The following is a 19,333-nucleotide window of genomic DNA, read 5'->3' on the forward strand; positions in this document are numbered from 1 at the left end:
GGACAAGCTGTTGCAGTAAGATCTTTCTCATCAGTATGAGGAGCTTTGAGACGTAGCAGGTCAAAGTAATGGGTGTTATTGTTGCCAATAGGTTTGAGCTGTAAGCTGGTGGTATTGTTAGAAATGTCTTTAAACGCGTTGTTAATGTATAACTCTTACATTTCAGTCTGGACAGGATGACAAGGCCACCATTCGATGTGAGACATCGCCCCCCACCACGCCTCGCTCCATGCGCCTCCACAGGGAGGGGGGGCACGCCTCCAGCCACGAGGACATCCGAGACCTTCAGGGGTGAGCGAGCACCGTCTGTAGTAGCAGCTAACCTTCTCCCCTTCATGGTTTCTTGTTTCCTCGGTTTTTTCCTCCTTCCGGTGGGTCACTCGACTCACTCCTGCATGCTTTACCCCCTTCACAGGTTGGCAGGCCTGCAGGACGGTCAGGGCAGTAACCCGAGCAGCAGTAACAGCAGTCAGGACTCGCTCAACAAAGCCGCCAAGAAGAAGGGCATCAAGTCCTCTATTGGACGCCTCTTTGGGAAGAAGGAGAAGAGCCGACCCAGCGTTACTGGCAAGGACTCGCCCAGCCAAGGTCAGAGACTGGACCCAGTGCAACATGGTCCACTCCCTCTCATAGTTCTCAGCTCGACCCACAGAAAATAGTTTCATGAGACGCTTTTGGTTCACCAATAGACTTAAAGGCATAATAATTTGGCGTTTTTTTGAGAGAATAATGCATCAGAAATCTACTTGTTCATGTAGATCTGAGCTTTACTTACCTAGGACACACAGTCAGCCACTACACTTTTCATCCTCACAGACAGATACATTTATTCTGATTGGTTCATCCCTCAATCGCAGCTGTTTCACTTTCGGCTTCTGAAGAGATGAAATATTGAAGATCTGTATCACAGTAAGAATGAAAGAGAAACACTTCAATGCATATGTTTACTGAACTCCCCATCCCACAATGCAATGTGTGAAACTTTTCCAACAATGTCAACAAGAGTGTTTACAGTGGAGATCAAAACAAACTTTTCAGCGGCAATTTCAACCTTTTACTTTTTTGTTTTTCAAGCAAATGGTGTTGGATTTATTGATCTATGAATCCTTAATTGGATTTTTCCTTGGGAACAATAAAGTTTGAAGATTAGACATGATTTATATGAAAGCCTTCCTCAGCCACGTGTGTTTGTGAAAAAGTTAACCTTCTCCCTCTACCAACACTGTGTGTATCTCCATGTTTTTAATCAGCTGGCACTCCGGAAGCAGAGAGTTCTCCAAAGGACGGCGTTGCCATGGGGACACTCGGAGGCCCCGCTGAGAAGAACCGGAAGCTGCAGAAGAAGTAGGTGTTCCTCAACACTCACAGCCTCACCTTCATCATGTCTGAAAGAAAAACTTCCATTAATGATGTTAAAAAAAAATCCACGACTGCAACGTTGACGTTTCACTTATGCTTTGTACTGGCGAATCACTGCAGTTAATCCCCATTTATAGCTGTTTTGGTGTTTTCACCTGCGTTTATTTGTTTTTGTTTATTTGACTGTTGGCAGCATTACATTAAAAGTACTTTTCTAATTTTAACCAAAGTTAGACTTTAGGCCATAAAAGATTCCATTAAATTTTAGGCAGGATCCCGATCAGTTTCAATAATCAAAAAATCCCTATATCTTGTCATTGGTGAAATATCAAAAATTAATATCTCGGTTCGTAATTGATCCATCTTTATGAAATTGGACTCACTTATGTTGGGTTGGTTCCTCATTTACCTCACCGCGGTCACCCAGATTGGATCAGGATTTTGTCGTTATTTTTTTTAAAAGTGGTGGTGCCCACCCATACATTTGAACCTATTACTTGAATAATTTCTTCCAAGCCTTTAAAGTGTGAATAATCATGGTACATTGATCAGGATCACTGATCCAGATAACTGACAATATCTGGAAAAGAGGAGTACGGAGTGCTCTTGTTGTAAATGTTTTCCCAAAAATTGTAGAAAAAAGTATTTTTAATCAAAAAAGTAACAAGTGTACACAAGCAGATACTTTTGTACAAATTTCTAGCCTTTTGGTATCAATAATGTTCATCTTTTATTGGTCCATAAATGCCAAGAAGTAAATGTCAAGAGTCTAGCTGAAGTTCCTGATGAATCATGGCAAACACATTATGACATTTTAGTTATTTTCTGACATTCTATACGTGGAATATTAATTGTCTTTAGAGTGATAGAGCTTGTATGTAAATATTAACTTGGGTTGTGGCAAAAATGATAATCAAACTCCGAAATAATGCAATATATACTGTATGTTGGTCTGTCTGAAAATAAGGACGTCTTCACTAAATCTGGCTTTTTGGTGCTGCTTCGTTGTGTAGTCAGGATTTTGTTTGGAACACAGTGTTGGATCACCGCATCTGCCTCATCACTCTCCCAATCCACACCCTGTATAACTTTGTTCTATACACCTTTTTTTTTTGCTTTCCAACCCTCACAAAGACATTTCTAGCTGTTTATGTGTTGCCAACCATCCTTTTCTTCTTCTTCTTCTGTTTTTTTTTTTTTTTTGTATTTTTTTGTTCCATCCCCCTCTCATTCCATGTATAGTCCGAAGACCGGGTAAGTTGGTTCACGTTGCTTTGGTTTGGCCTTCCTTCTTTCCACACTGTAACTCTGAGGACCCCACAGAGCCGTCCCTCCCAATGCCTGATGGTTTATTCTGTGCTGTAACCTCGCTTTCCACACGGAGCTGCATAACTAACAGGAATGTGTGTGTGTGTGTGTGTGTGTGTGCGCGTGCGCCAACCTTTAGCGCCTTCCTCTGTGAGCGTGGCCGGTCCACATTCTGGGTGCTTTTCCGTCCCCGTCAAACATTGTTACAGTGACAGTTTCAAGCTTTGGTTCAGGATCTGATGTTTGAAACAGACTTTTAGTGCATTAGTAATCAGATGCACATGGCTCCACCTAGTGGTCGAAACGCAACACATATTGCATTGCATTCTGGATAGATGCATATTGCAGGTCTGCTTCATGTTCACTATGAATGAGTAAAAACAGGACATGCTGCGATTCTTACTACTCTTTAGCTCTTCACAGATGAGACCATTGAATAAAGTACATTACACATTTTAAAAAAGTATGTCTGCTTCCATCGCCGCTCAACTTTATTTGTGTAGCCCTTTAAGGCAGCCACAGCTGCCACAAGGTGCTGGACACAATAGGTAAAAACTACAGTAAAACAATAAAATAAACTAAGTAAAATAAGAATAAAAACTGACATAATTATTAAGCACAACAGCGAATAATAACAAACCTTAGGATTGGGTTTTAAGTAGTTCCATGTCAAATATGTAAAATATATATTTCGCAGTTGTTTCAGTTTCCCCATAACTAATTATATTCTTTTTAAATGTTTAGTTTTATACAACATTTAGATTTAATCTAGTTTTAGACATAATGTGCCAGTTTTGTTCATGAATTCTTTTGAAAGCAGTTTTTTTAAAAGGTATAGACAATGATTTTTACAAGTTTAAAATGCTTGTGTAATGTGTTGAAGATTGATTTAAAAAAAAAAACTGATTTTATTTCAGGTCAAACTGAATATGAATGATCTCTTAATGCTGAGAGCGCTGAAGGAAGAACTTTAAGCTTCATGTTGCAAAAATAAGGCAGAAAAATAAACTTCATACTGAGTGATAAGACTTAGAACAGTAAACACTCATTAAAACCTTCTTAAACAGCTGAGATTTGTGACAGTTTGGAAATCTATTATTTAAAAAAAACAACAACCTTGAAACCTTGTTTCAATTTGGAAATTTGGAAAAGATCAAAACAGATTTGAAATCACACATACATACAGAATAATAAAAGACTGGATAAAAAGAACTGATTCTTGATGTGCCTTCTTCAAATCTCCACTACTAAATATTTAAAGTTTTCTCCACTGGCTGTATGTACATTTGTAGCATATTCACTTTTGTCTGATGGTTAGTTGGTACATTTCCTGAACCCAGCCGGTTCTCTCTGAGACAGATTCTTCACTAATGCCGCGGTCCTTCTGTATGAACTCACTGTGCATGTTCAGAGAGCCAGTGCATAGGTTTACTCTCCTCTACGTACTTTCCTCTGTGCATGTCGTGACCCTTTAGATGTAGAAAAAAAAGGGTGTGGCCTTAAAGTAGTCCTGCGAGGTAGACTTGCTGAGCTCCCGGTTTCTTTGTCCTGCACGCAGGTCTTTGGATGCTAATGTTTGGGTCAGAGGTGTTTTCTCCTCCCTGTCCTGCTCTCTGACTGGGGTCTGCATGTGGGTGTGTTACTGGGTGGGTGGGTCATGCTAATGTTGGGGGGTGGCATCTGAAGTTTGCATTTGGTTATGTAGGAATGTGGGCTCTGATACTTTACACACTGGGAGTGGTAATTTGATCGAAGTCTTTATTTTGAACATGTAAAATGATAAAAATTGATAAATTACTACAGCAGAAATAGACCATTGATATGATCCACCAACACTTAAACTTCTAAACTTACATGTACAAAAAGGAGTAGGAAGAAACTTGATTTAACCAGTTTTCTACAGATTTAGATTATTTTCTAGATTGATTAGGACTAGTTAAAAGATTTAAACCATCGTAGTTTAGCAGGTTTATGAGTCTGAAGGTTGACTGAAAAGATACATGCTCTTTTTTATTGTCATTTTAAAAACAGACTCCATTAAGTCTTCTATACCTGTTTATCCTAATCAAGGTCGCAGGAAGCTAGATTCGATGTGCACCATTTTAGAATCAGAATGCTTTATGGTCATTCTTTTTATTTATTTTAGGAGAGTAGGTGGAGCTGTATTACTATACTAAATTTCAGTTTCCCATGTGTAGTTCATGAAGCTGACATCCCCCTCTCACTAAATTGTCCATACTGTATCTCAAAAAGTATTTATCCTATCAAACTAAAAATGTAAAGTGTGCCTACTGAATAATTACAGAACAATTTTTTTGAAAAATTCTTCTTTTTTAGACTAAAGTGTGTGGGCCATTTGTGAAATGACCCTATGTTGACTGTAGGAGGATGCTAAGGGAGAACATGCAACCTACTCACAGACAGCCAGAGTAGAGACCAAACTTCCGGTGTGTAAAGGTTTATGGGCAGCTGAGTGAATGGTTTGCTTTAACTGGTTTTGTGTCACAGGCATGAATTACTGGAGGAGGCTCGGAGGCAGGGTCTGCCGTTCGCCCAATGGGACGGACCCACCGTCGTGGTCTGGCTGGAGGTGCGACACACCTTCACCATTCAGTGAAACCCTATTGATCCCTGTTGGTAACTGTTCCGTCTCTGCTCTGCCAGCTGTGGGTGGGCATGCCGGCCTGGTACGTGGCAGCGTGTCGTGCCAACGTGAAGAGCGGCGCCATCATGTCGGCGCTGTCGGACACGGAGATCCAGAGAGAGATCGGCATCAGCAACCCGTTACACCGCCTCAAGCTGCGTCTCGCCATCCAGGAGATCATGTCGCTGACCAGTCCCTCGGCCCCGCCCACTTCACGCACGGTAACACACACACACTCAGAAACACACGCAGGCATCATAACGAGAGCTTTCTTTCACACCCCCTTGTCCGAGCATGTGGCGTTTTATCGCCTTAACATTTGAGCCGCGGCTGTGCTTATCGTCCACTAATGTTTGCACCAGGGTTGGGGTCAATTATAATTGTAATTAATAGTTGAATACAATTATGGCGTAATTGAAATTGTAATCAGAAACTGCTTTTGTAATCATAATTGAAATACAATCGATCTACTTTCTCAAAGTTTAGAGCTTAGGAATGGTGATAATCTAACATGTTTATTGTCATCAAAGATTTTTTTAGAAGTATGAATGTCTATCAGCCTTGTGTATTTATACAATAATAATTGATGTATGTAAAGTTGAAAATGCCGGCCACCGTAATCATTATTAAGTTGTAATTGAACATGGATAATTGAAGACGTAATTGTAATTGAAAACTGTAATTGACCCCAACCGTGGTTTGCATCACTGAATGCTTCACCATCTTCTCTCCAACCTCTCTCTGTCCTCCACCTTCTTTGGTTTCACTCACTCATGATTGGGGGGTGTGTGTTAAACGATCAGACCCCAGGAAACGTTTGGGTGACTCATGAAGAGATGGAAACTTTGGCAGCCACTCCTCCCACGGTTAGTCTCTGATTGGCCGGTTCGCTGTCGTTCTCTCAGATCTGTGATTACTGAACAGGCTTGTTTCAAGCTGCCTTCATCGTAGCAACACATCATCATCAGTGGGCTAGGATTGGAAGGAAGGGCAAACCAAAGCAGCTAAAGGCTGTGTTTATGGCTCTATTGTTTTTTTTTTAAACTCATAGGCTGTTTTCTATGGATCGCTGGCATATGATCTGGCAAAAACTGAGGAATTAGGTTGCTTTTATTTTGAAGGGCAAATTTTTTTTTAACATAATACACACTATTACACGCCTATTACACCTGAAGGCAGTAATTGCCAAAGTTTATTTTATTATTAGCTAATTCTTTTCAGTACCTACTGATAAAGTAAATTAAAAAAACTAAAACTGTAGAAAATTAAAGTAGAAGTAGAAAAAAAACACGTTTTTCTAAATAATCTGTAGAAAGTGCCACATGCCTGAAGAGGAAAAATTTAGTTTTGGTCTTTAAGGGTTTTTTTTTTTTTACTTAGATTCTCATTGTCATTTAATTCTGTAGGAAGTTTATTTATAGATTTATAAAAAAAAATTATATTTTAATATTAATCAAGTGATAAGATTAATTCTATCATTTATTTCTTTGTTTATTTGGCTTATTTTCAGTGCTTTAATCCCTCTCCAGGGAACTAACTAACTCACTAACTTGTCGTCATTCTGTTTTTTCATTGAACTATTTCTGCTGTACTGTGACGTCATAATTGACACTACCATTATTTCAGGTTCAAAATTTACCATTTAATTAAACAAAATATGAGGAACTTTGTTTATTTGTTCATGCCTCCTTGTCATGTCGAGAAACAGAATAATTCAAACATTTTATGAAGGAAATAACATTTCCACCACTATTGTGCCCTATATCAACATTAAAGTATGAAGACAACCACTTACAAAATGAATCTAAAACATCTAAAAACTCAACAGTTTTAATTACCAATGACTGTTTTCCCTTAACTAAATTAGCAGACTGAGATGCTATGATGGCGAGAAAATGGACCACAGGCCTTGATTTTAATAATAATAATTAGGGATGTAACGATTCATTCAACTCCCAATAAGATTCGATTCACGATACTGGGTTCACGTTACGATTGTTTCACGATTTATTTTACAAAATGGGACTGAAAAATATTACTTTTCCTTTCCTAGAAAATACTGAATTATTTTCCTTTTATTTTTAATTGTCAAAAGAATCCCTTGATAAGCTATTCAAAACAATGTAATTTAACTAAAAATAAATCTTGAATGAAATAAGTAAAGGAATAATACAAATGAAGAAGCCTATTAATTTAAGTTTTGGTTCTATAGTAAACAATGAAAAACTACATAATAGTTCTTTTTCTTTTTAAAAGTGCAACTGAAAATTTATTTTGTGCCTTAGCAATTGGATTTAAAGTCATTTCACTGTATTTACGTCAGATATTTGTTTGGACCAGCAAAGGGCGCTGGTAACCCAGTGGTTGGTTGGCGTGCATATATTCATGCAGTGAAGAAGAGATGCTATGTGCTAGCAGAAAGAGCTAATAGAAAAACGTGACTTTTACAGATATTCACATAATATTACAGGTATTCTTTCGGTGCTAAAGGGGTAAGAAATGATTTATGAACATGTTTAAGAGTAGAGGGCGGCCAGAAAGAGAGTAGTAGCAGATTCCGCCTGCTGCCTACACTTCTGGACAAGAGAAGGATAAATAGATATAGCGGCCTCTGCTGTTTAAAAAAAGTACTGCGATTCACTTTTCAGAGCATCGATATGAACCGTGATACCTATGAATCGATTTTTAACTGCCTTACGATTAATCGTTACATCCCTAAGAATAATATTAATAATAGTAATAATACATTTTATTTAAAAGCGCTTTTTCGAGACACTCAAAGACCCTTTACAGCATAAAAACAAGCAATGTAATACATGTAATACATTTAATATATTTAAAGTAATATACACATGGAAGTGTTAAAAATAGGAAACAATAATACAGTATTTTTCTGGTCCAGCCCATTTTACACTGAACTAAAATGAGTGTCACACTTGCTTAATGCTTTTCCTGCAACTACTTAACTTTCCTGTAAAATGCCAACACTAACATGGAGGAATATTTAATGACTTGATAAATTATGTATTTTGTAAATCATCAGATTTAATCAGCAGCTTGAAACAAGTCTCATTCTACTAGTCTCTGTCTTTTCTGTTTGTAGATTCTGCAGTCTAGAATTTATTGTGTGTGTGTGTGTGTGTGTTTGTGTGTGTGTGTTCATTATAGAGTAGATCAGTGTTTTTCAACCTTTGGGTCGTGACCTCATGGGGTCGCCTGGAATAAAAATGGCGTCACCTCAAATGTCTAGTAAAAACAATTACTGATTAAAATTATATATTTTAAAATGTTTTATTATTCTTTTTCAAATTAGAACACCACATAGAATCTCAAACCACTTTATTCTATACTTTCACTTTCTCAGGTATAATTTTAATTCAAATAAATAAATAATAGATTAAATGCACTATAGAAATATCTGAGGTGGTGCATCTTGCCACTTGGTGCACTAATCCTGGCTGCTCTGTATTTGTAACCCAGTATAACAAACATAACAAAAAATGCATCTGGGGTTTCCAGAAATTTGATAAAGTGAAAATTGGGGTCACGACCCAAAAGAGATTGAGAACCACTGGATTAGAGAATCTGCTGCTTAGTTAAACTGGATGACAGTGATCAGATTATGCCTTATTTTCCCTCTCATCTTGTCCCAAGTGATAGATAGTTCATCCATTCGGTTGACTGGTTTTATAGTGGGTTATAGAAAGTCTACATAACCCTGTTTAAATGGCAAAGACTCCAAGACAAAGACAGCTGAAAGATTATTCTATGTGAGCTTAAATATTAGGAATGAGAGGTGAATTAGAAGCTGCAAATGTAATAAAACTCACACTTATGGAGGTCGACATGTTTAACAAACTGTGACGTAGTGATTACTCAAAGAAGTGCTCCATTCATGCAATTCACACTGGTTTGATGAGGCTAAAGGCATCCGATTGTTGCCATGGTAGTGTAGACTTTCTTCCTTGTCCAGCTGAAGTCATGTATGGATCTGTAGTAAAATGGATGATAGTAGCACCTAAGTCCTATTTCTCCTCTCCTGGCAAGTGTAACATCAAAATCCGTCCTCCGTAATATTCCTGGTCTTCTTCCCAATTAACTCATAGGCTGTGTTCGAAATGGCATACACCGTACTATGCTCAACAAACTCATTGAGTATATACGGTCTACTCTAGAAGTATGATTGGGATGATGAGCATTCCCACTGAAGTATACTTCCAAGTTCCCCAAGATGCATTTCGAACCTATGACAAAAAACATGAAGCGTCATTGAAAGTTCTGAAAGCATTTAAGCGAGAAAGTGACCAAGTAGAATATCATGTGGACATTGGATTCATAAAACATGCGGAAACACGTTTTGTGCCGACATTTCTGAGATTTTCGGAGACCCGCCATTGTGCTACTGGCAAAACTTCCGGTTAACTTCAAAACAAGGGCCCTATTTACAAAAGAGTTAAAAAAAAAATAGTAAAAATAATGGAAGACAAGAAGAGATGCTTTTGTTTTGAAAACGGGATGTTTGCTTTATTGCTTGAGACTGGTTTTACAGTCCGCTCACAATGCATCATAGGACAGTAGAACAGTGTGCCCACCGTGCACAAATGCCATGATATAGCATACATCTAGGTATTTCTTGCGTACTCAATCTTTTCATACTATCTGATGTGAACGCACTGCATACTAATTTTCAGGCCAGACTTACCATAGTTAGTATGACGTTTAGAACGCAGACACCACATCCAAGGAACTGGAAGACACCTAACTTGGCACTAAAACATCAGATTGAAATGACTTTTTACCTTAGACTCTCTATGGGAGAGGAAATACCAAGAGTAATCCTGATGTGACGTCAACATATGTGAATGCTGATTGGCTGAAGACTCCAAAATGGCGACGTCCATGTGTTACGCATCACATTAAACCTTCTCTGGAAAAGCAGTTTTTTGGTATAAGGCAAAATCCCTCCTGACGGCTTGCCTCAAAAGTAGCATTTAAAAGCAAAATGTAGGAAGATTTAAGGTTCTGAAACACCATTCAACTCTTCTAGAGCTGCCTCCTTAGAATATAATCAAATTTTGGATATTCCAAGTCTATGGTACAATGACTAAAGCATGTTATTATTTATTGAAAGATAACCATGAACACCATGCCACCACTCCCGATTTGACTGTTGGTATGATGTTTTTTTACTTGAGTTGTGGCTAAAACTTTGAACTCTGCTCTCTTGCAGCATGACGGCACATGAAAAATCAGATCAATATGACATATAGTGCTCTTCTAATACTAGCACTGCATTTTATTTTATTTTATTGGTTTTCTGTCTTCACCTCACCATGTCACTCCAGCTAAACAAAAACCTCTCTGCAAACCACGGTGTGTTCTGGGAGTTGCATGGAGTTTATATCAGGAAACTCATTAGAAACATTTGTTTTGGAGCAAACGGTGGCTTTAAATAAAGGCAGGGGGTGTAGACCTCTTATAACCAAGGTGGCTTAAGATTTGAGATGTTTTCCTTAATCCTTGTTGCATGTTTAGATGATTAGTGTCCTCCTCTGTGTGTGTTTCTTGGCCATATTTTATCATTGTTTTTCGGGAGGGAAACCTCCTGATCCCTGTGGGCATGTTTTTCTCACGTTTTGTTTTTGCGCCTGAAGCCGCTCTAACAGCACCGACTCCTCACTAACCCCACACCTTCTTCTTCTCTTCACAACGCGCACTCTAACCACGCTAACACCAGGAGGATGACGAGGGCAGCTGGGCCCAGGTTTGCACTACCACCGCACAACAATTAGTTTGCTTTTCTCATTCTCTTTATTTAATTTCATCACAGCAATCACTTTGCACCCGATCTGCTGATCATCCACTGAAACTAAATGTAGGTTAAGTTTCAGACTGATCAGCCACAACATTATGACCACTGTCAGATAAAAAGAATCGATCTGTTTTTTGTAGATGGGGAAGGAGGGACTAAAAAAACAACATTCATATCAGCATTTAAAATAATGCCGACATGATAATATAATAGTAATGATAATCCAATCTGAACATTAACACAGATTCATTTTTGTTTATTGATGTTGTGTTATGTACTTTTATCATTTTATATATTTTCAGTCACTTTCTGTGTTTTGTTTATGTTTGTCCTTAAGTGTATTTTCCTATAATTTTATTTTGTGTAATTTTTGCTTTTGTTTTGTACATTTTCTTTCATTTTCCGTTTTTTTCTATATTTGTTGTCCTCGTGTATTTTGTTTGTTTTTTTGTGTATTTTTCTGTGAATCTTGTAAATTTTTTTGAGTTTTTGTGTAAATTTTGAATGCTTCTGTGTATTCGTGTTGTCATTTTCCCAATTTTTGTTGTACTTTTTGTGTATTTTTTTTGTCCTTTTTGTGCGTTTCTATTGTAATTTTATATACTCTTTTGTGTGTGTAAATGTGCTCTTGTTTTTGTGTGTTGTGTGTTTTTAGTCATTTTTTTTGTTTATTTTGCGAGCCGCTTAAAATTAGACCGAGGGCCTTATGTGGCCCCTGGACCCCCAGTGGTCCATGTCTGCATTAGAAGAAGAAAGAATAAATAAGCAAAATGATTTGATCCAGTTTGATAAACAGCCCAACAGCAGAGTGGGACATTACATGGTATTATCAGGTTGCTAGTCATAATGTTATGGCTGATCAGAGGCCAATAGTTGAGAAAAATGTGTGCTTTTTCTGTCTAAAAGCTCCAATACTTCATATTTAAGGGCTGACCCTTTATGCTAACAGAGCCTTACATTAATAACAAAGAGGCTCATTGACTTTGTTTTCATCCGTTGGACATTAGGCTGAATTAAAAAACTTTTCCTCTGAAATCCAAAAATAGATAAATAATGAAATAACCTTTAAGTGTTGCCGTTTTAAATGTAGTTGCAGCTGTTAATTGATGGCTTTCATCCACACAGACGCTGGCGTACGGCGACATGAACCATGAGTGGATCGGCAACGAGTGGCTGCCCAGCCTGGGTCTCCCTCAGTACCGCTCCTACTTCATGGAGTCACTGGTGGACGCTCGGATGCTGGACCATCTCACTAAGAAGGACCTGAGAGGACAGCTGAAGATGGTGGACAGCTTTCACAGGTAAACCTTACAGTCTTTAGACGTCTTTGTAAATGGTTGTAATGTTGATGTTAAAGAGTAACTAAACCCTAAACCCACTTTTTTGTATTTTCTGATAATAAATGCAGATGTTTGTTTTGGTAGTTAGATTATGGACTGAATTTTCAGATTAAATGTTCTATTTATGCTCTGTAATTTAGGGGGTCTTAAATGGTCTCACCCTGGGACCCACATTTTTGCCACGGTCATAAAATTGTGACCCACTTTTTTTTTTTAGAATTTAACCAATCAAATTTAGTTTTCTAAAAATAGCTGTTGAAAACATACATATATAATATTTTTTTAGACTATATATATATATTTTCCTGTGCGGCATGCATTTCACAACATGCCTGTCAAAAGAAAAGTTTCTTTCAAAATAAAAGACAAGTCCAACGTGAGACAATAAATGTTTATTTTTGACCGGCTGTCCGCAACCCACCCAGTACAGATCCGCGACCCACTTTTGGGTCCCGACCCACCAGTTCAGAACTGCTAGTTTTAAACATATATTAAAATAAAAAAAATACACAACTGTTTCTCATCTAAACTGATGTGATTGATTGTACAGGAAACAAACAATGCTTAGTATGATTGAGAGAGAGATTTTTAGTCATGTTGTTGATGTCATGATGATTTTACTGATGATTTTAATTGATTTTACTGATGGTTTTAATTGATTTTACTGATGATTTTATTTGATTTTACTGATGATTTTAATTGATTTTACTGATGATTTTAAATGTTCTTATTGATTTTAAACAATTGAATGTTTTATCATGTAAAGCACATCGAGTTGCCTTGAGTATGAAATGCGCTATACAAATAAATTTGCCTTGCCTTGCCTTAGTCTTCTCCCAAATCATGTTTGATATTTAAAAAGTAAGAAGACTGACTTATAAACCAAATGGTGTTATTGATTACACAAAGACAAAGCACCCTGGTATCGTAGGCTTTCAGCTTAAACACAGCTAAGCTAAGAAGCAGACTTTCCATTTGTGCCACAGGAACAGCTTTCAGTGCGGCGTGATGTGTCTGAGGAGGCTGAACTACGACCGCAAAGAGCTAGAGCGACGAAGGCAGGACTGCCAGCTGGAGCTAAAAGGTAACGACCCACGTGTTTATCATAAAACCTGTTTAAATTAAACCCGGAGAGAAGGGTTTCAGAAACAGATTCTCTTTCTGTGATAAATAAATCCCCGAAATTATTCTGATACTCACAAATTCTCCATTGAAGGTCAACTCTCTTTGGGTAATATGATTATGTTACTATGGTAACCAATTCTGTGTCCGTGGTAATCGTTGGTGGGTTGTTTGTTCCACATGTTGTTCTGTACTAATGCAATACGTACCATCATTGTGGATAGACTTGTGTGCCATTGTTTACAAAACACAAACAAACAACAAAACGATGTAGCAATTCTATTCTGCTGTATGAGGTAATTGTTTTATTTCTAATTCAGTAGGACTTGTATATCTCCATAGGTTAGCCTGCTAAATGCTAGTTAGCTTCAGGTCAACCATTGTGGCTTAAAATGCACCAAATAACTCACAAACAAGCATTTTTGCCCATGCTGTTTGCTACATACTCTCTTCTACTTTCTCTTCCTGCTACCTGTGAGGAAAGCTGCTGAGGATGTTGCCTTTTTAATTTTGCTCCGTCCTCATCAGACGTGCTGGTGTGGAGTAACGAGCGAGTGGTCAGTTGGATCCAGGCCATCGGGCTCAAAGAGTACAGCAGCAACCTCTACGAGAGCGGCGTGCACGGAGCTCTGCTCGCCCTGGACGAAACCTTCGACCATAACACCCTGGCTCTGCTACTGCAGATCCCCACACAGAACACACAGGTTGGTACTGACTGTACGACCACACTTTAGTGCAAGCCAGAGTAGACATGCTAATGGGCCTGTTAGAGCCCGATATGTAACAATTATAACGGATTGTTATAAAAAATAAATGTAATAAAACCCAAAATGTTACAACTAGTAACAAGATGCTGAGCTCAAACCTAAAAACGTTTTGTGTTATTACATATATTTCAGCCATATATCATCCCACCTTTAGACATTTTTATTCATCTAAGGCCCAAAGCATCGAGTAACATTCAAAATGCAATAGTTTGGTGTTTGGTGTTTTGCTAAAAAAAAAAGTCTTTGTGCAAAACTATTTTCAGAGCAGAGTTGGACATTTTGAATGACTGAATAACATTTGATGTTTCTCCTTTAAAGTACAGTACATGTACTTTATTTGGTACATGCACTATTAATTTTTTTACCTAGTTGGATTTGGGGAAGAAAATAAATCCACACAATATGCTACACACCAGATTGTAATGTTTTGTTTTTAGTTTTGTTTATATTTTTATTTAATTTAAAAAGTCATACCCACAGTAAGTATGTCCAGAGTTGGTCAAATTAGTGTTTATTTTTCCAACTGTTTTTTTTTTTTTTTTTTTTTTTTTTTTTTTGCTTTTCCAAAAATAATGTATCACATCGTTATCTTGTAAATAGTCGTCCCACCTCAGGAAACATTGGTTTGAAATATAAAATAGTGAAGATTCTGAGGAGCTGAGTGTCTGATTCCTGTCTGCAGGCCAGAGCTGCTCTTGAGCGTGAGTACAACAGTTTGCTGGCTATCGGCACCGACCGCAGGATGGAGGAGGTGATGAGCTGCCCACAGTCTTTTAGTCTTCCACCCCATTAGAGAAACTCCATCAAACCCACTTCCTGTTTCACATCTCTGCAGGACGACGATAAAAACTTTCGCCGCGCTCCGTCCTGGAGGAAGAAGTTCAGGCCCAAAGACATGCGAGGGGGTTCTTTGGGGGCGTCGGACACGTTGCCGGCCAACTTCAGAGTCACCAGTAGCGGCACTGCGGCGTCGCCAGCCTTGCAGCCAAAGAGGAGCCAGATGGACGGTAAGCCGACCAATCAGAGCGCAGAGTGACAATGGCATGAGTGCGATGGGCTTGAGCTGCGTTATTAACTGCAGTGAATCTTCTCTAATGTGTTTGAACGGCTTGTGTGCTGCTGCTGTGACTAACTAACGCACGTCTCTGCATGTGGACACACAGGAAGTCAGTCTATACAGAGGCTGGACACGGCCACAGTCAGGACCTACTCATGTTAACACACAGCCACGGTAAGACCACACACCCCCTGTGGTTCAAACACACACACACGGTAACGTCAGACAGCTAACACACACACATTGCTCAGCAGCTGAAAACAAACCTCAGAGACAGAAGTGAACTCTTCATTATATCCATGTTTCATCAATTTTGTTCAAATTTGATGTTTTAATAAGTAATTATTATAATCAAATGTCTCACAGTGATGTCTATGGAAGATTGGAGCATTTATTAATGTAATTTAGTTTATTGTTATTCACTTACCTGTTTTAGAAAACCTGTCTAAAACAAGAAGTTGGTGTAAAAATCAGTCTTGGCATTTCAGAAATGTGCGTTCATTCTCCAAACCTTCATTAGCAAGAGACTGGAGAGCACTCGAGAAACCAGTTTTTTGGTGATGCTGATGTAGATCTAGATCAGTGTTCACTATTTTTGCTCTTGTTGGTTTCCAGTATTCTCCGTGATATCACCTCACTTCGAGACATTCAGTTTTAGCCAGGTTCAGATCTTTCTGTGTAAGAGGTGGAAAGAGGTTAAAACTGACAATAATGAGTCAACATATGTGACATTAGGTGGGAAAAGTGGTAGAAAGGGTTTATAAGTGCCAAAAATATCTTGAAAGTAGAAAAAATGTGCAGAAAAGGCATTGAAGTTAGATAGAGAAGTGACAGAAATGGCTGTAATGTATCAAAAATGCATTAAAAGGAGGAAAAATATGGCAAGAAAAGGTAATGAAAATAGGTTAAAATATGGCAAGTTTGGTATAGATGCAGAAAAAAGGTAAAAAATATTCTTAGTTTCTTTGAAGGCATCTGGTGACTCACTTCCAGTGTCTCGCGACCCCAAATGGGGTCCTGACCACAAGGTACAAAACCCCTGGTGAACAAAACTCCACGTCCCACAATGCAGGAAACTTTTCCGACAATGCCAATAAAACAGTGTTTACAGTGGAGATCAAAACAAACTTTTGAGCGGGAATTTCAACCGTTTACATTTTTTTTCCCCTCATCAATTTATCTTGAATTTTTTGATCTGTAAGACCTATATTTTGTCTTTATGTGATTAAAAAAGTGTATGCCTCGAGCAGCTTTAAATAAATGTCTCAATCCGGTTTGTTTAGAAGGTTAAGTCTCATTAGTCTCATCCCTTCTTCTCTGCTTTGATAAAAAAAAACAGTCAGAATACACCTTTATTAATCCCCAGAGGGGAAATTCACATTAGCAGCAACACAGTAAGAACAAAATAAATACTAACTTAGGATAATAGAGCAAAAATGTAGGACATACATAAATTAGCAAAATAACAACTGCAGAAATGAAGAAAAACAGCAAATGAAAATTGAGGAATTGGGTTGGTTGAATCAAGTGTAGAAACGAGGTGTTTTTGTTCAAATCAGTCGCAAAAGGTTTTAGTAATTTGAAGTAGACTGGCCAGAATAATGGAGAAGGCACACAAGAAACTATTTTAGATTAAAAAAAAAATGTAAGTTAGTGTGAAACCAAAACATTCCAGACTGCTGAAAGCCTGAAGCTGTTTCCTCACCGCTCGTCTCTCTCCGCAGCAGCAGCATCTCTGAAGTCTTTGCCTCTAATAACGCACGTTTTACGCCTTTCCTCTCTTGTCTCACCCTCTCCCCCCACCCGGCTACCGCCCCCCTGCCCTCATGTCCGTCGACCTCTCTCCCCTTCACAGTTTATCCTCATTATTTCTATAGGTGACCGCTGGTCGGAGGATGAGGCGGAACTGCCCGCCTTCAGGACCAGGATGATGAACTGAATGAACCTGTCTCAGTATCCCCCCCACCCCCCACCCCCCCAGAAGGAGCGCTCTCCACTTATCTATGTTTGTTATCGTATTTGTGTAATCTGACGGGACTTTTATGTGTTCTTAGTCGTTATGTAACCCTCATTTTTTTTTAGCTCTATCCTTTAATCAGCTTGATTGTGTTTTATTTTATTTTTATGAATGATTGTGTGGACACGCTGCAGTTTGTACATTTCTACCAACTCCTTTTTATCTTAATCACCTTTTTATAATCCTGACTCATGTTTTCTTCTTTAATTTGAAACGCTAATTGTTGAACTTTATGCTGAAAGTTACTTTTTGATATAAAATTTGTGAGTGTCCTCGGCTCCTTTTTAACGGTCGTAACTTTTCTAGCTGTGATATTTGTGTGTGTGCGTGCGTGTGTGTGTGGGGGTGTGTGCGTGAACGCAGCACTGCTGGTGATGTCGCACTGTGAGTCGCCATTTGAATAGCGACACCAATAATAACACGCCTCAGATTTTCTTGAAAGTTTTTCCATATCTTTTTTGAAACCAAAAAAACAAAAATTTAAGCCATATATATCTATATATATATAGATATATATATAGATATGTATATATATACGAGAGTCGCAGAGACTTTAACCCGCGCCTGTCCCTTTAAGAGAAAATAAACCTCCACACCTTTGGGAGAAAGCGCTCAGCGAAAACTCCTACGATGGACCAACTTCACCGAGGCCTCAGCCAACCGAACCGCCCGGCCGGTGGCTACCCCCCACAGACCCATTTATCTGTTAAGCCTTATCATGTAGCTCCTCTGTCTTTTTCTCCTTATTTATTCCCACTCATCCACCTCCAGTTTGTGTAAATGTTTCAGTGACGACTCCGGTTCCTCCTCCTGAGACGGAGCCACAATTTATTATTTTTTTTTTTTTTTTGTCACATATCTTAAAACAAAGAAGTTTGGGGGACGTTTATCGTCCCTCGGTTTGTGATTTAGTCGGTTCTGCACAGAGAAAAGAAATCACAATGCTGTTTTATTCTTGCTCTTTCTGTTAAAATCTTCTGATCTTGTAACAATGATGTACAGTCTGAGTACTTATAAACTATTTTTATCACAGTATTATTTATTGCTTACTTTCAATAAAATACTGAAACTTATTTTCCATTGCAGAAAACAAGTGCTTTTGGTTTTTGGTGTCTTCTTTTCCCCTCCTTAATCTAACATTTTGTTATATTTACTGGAATCTCTAAGATGACTGTAAAGATGTGTCATGTTAAGGTTTCATTTTTCAGACAACTTTTTTCAGGAAATTTGCTTTAAATTTTACTTTGATCTCCTGACAATTGTCAGTCTTCCTCAGAGGTGTCTGCTGGTTGCTTTGATGTATCCTTATGAGTTATTTCTGGGCGTGGCCAACTTTGCCCGATGGGCTCTGGAGAACCATTGGGCAAACCATGATGTCCCAATCCCCGGCATAGATTGGGACAACACAAAACTCATTAGGACAGAAGGAAACAAACATAGCAGATATTTAGCAATATTAGGCTAAGATGTTTACTTCTGGAAGAAAGCATGAACATTTGTACATGGGTGTATTTGAGTATGCTGAATCTTTTTTTAATGGGATCCACACTGGCAAACCAATGGTTCCCACTGAAAATCAAGAAATCCAAGATGACCAGCATCAATATTACAAATTTGGATATTTTGTTGACTTGGGTTCTATTTGACATAGAAGCATGATCTCAGTGGCAAATTATAGGTTTTCATGGCCAAGGAATGGAATAAAATGTCTTAAAATGCTATAAATTCTGCTCAGAGCAAGATCCAAGATGGCCACCATCCATATTGCAAATTTCAATCTTACCATAACTTTGATTCTGTTAGACGTAGAATTTAGAAACATGATCTTGTATCATGAAATGGCTTAAAATACTGTAGATTTCATCCAAAATAAGATATAAAATGGCTGACATAACGAATAAAATCTG

The 19,333-nt window shown here is 38.3% G+C and overlaps 1 protein-coding gene across 11 annotated transcripts in view; it reads left to right on the forward strand.

The window, feature by feature from the left end:
- The window catches only part of ppfia1 (PTPRF interacting protein alpha 1), a 66,226-nt gene extending 47,727 nt beyond the window's left edge, over positions 1-18,499 (forward strand). For 3 of the 11 annotated variants that reach the window (XM_028442619.1, XM_028442648.1, XM_028442636.1), the window contains 14 exons: positions 167-291; positions 416-588; positions 1,251-1,344; positions 2,602-2,613; positions 5,176-5,257; positions 5,332-5,532; positions 6,115-6,177; positions 11,049-11,075; positions 12,249-12,424; positions 13,450-13,547; positions 14,114-14,289; positions 15,035-15,103; positions 15,188-15,359; positions 17,287-18,499. In XM_028442619.1, coding sequence (XP_028298420.1) covers positions 167-291; positions 416-588; positions 1,251-1,344; positions 2,602-2,613; positions 5,176-5,257; positions 5,332-5,532; positions 6,115-6,177; positions 11,049-11,075; positions 12,249-12,424; positions 13,450-13,547; positions 14,114-14,289; positions 15,035-15,103; positions 15,188-15,359; positions 17,287-17,348 — 1,530 coding nt within the window. In that variant the 3' untranslated portion in view covers positions 17,349-18,499. Of the gene's footprint in view, positions 1-166; positions 292-415; positions 589-1,250; positions 1,345-2,601; positions 2,614-5,175; positions 5,258-5,331; positions 5,533-6,114; positions 6,178-11,048; positions 11,076-12,248; positions 12,425-13,449; positions 13,548-14,113; positions 14,290-15,034; positions 15,104-15,187; positions 15,360-15,515; positions 15,584-17,264 lie in introns of all 11 variants that reach the window. The other 8 variants (XM_028442626.1, XM_028442633.1, XM_028442640.1 and 5 more) reach the window with 8 other exon arrangements.
- Positions 18,500-19,333: the final 834 nt, after the last annotated feature.

Source organism: Gouania willdenowi, chromosome 3, assembly GCF_900634775.1.
Source record: "Gouania willdenowi chromosome 3, fGouWil2.1, whole genome shotgun sequence".
Classification (NCBI taxonomy): domain Eukaryota; kingdom Metazoa; phylum Chordata; class Actinopteri; order Blenniiformes; family Gobiesocidae; genus Gouania; species Gouania willdenowi.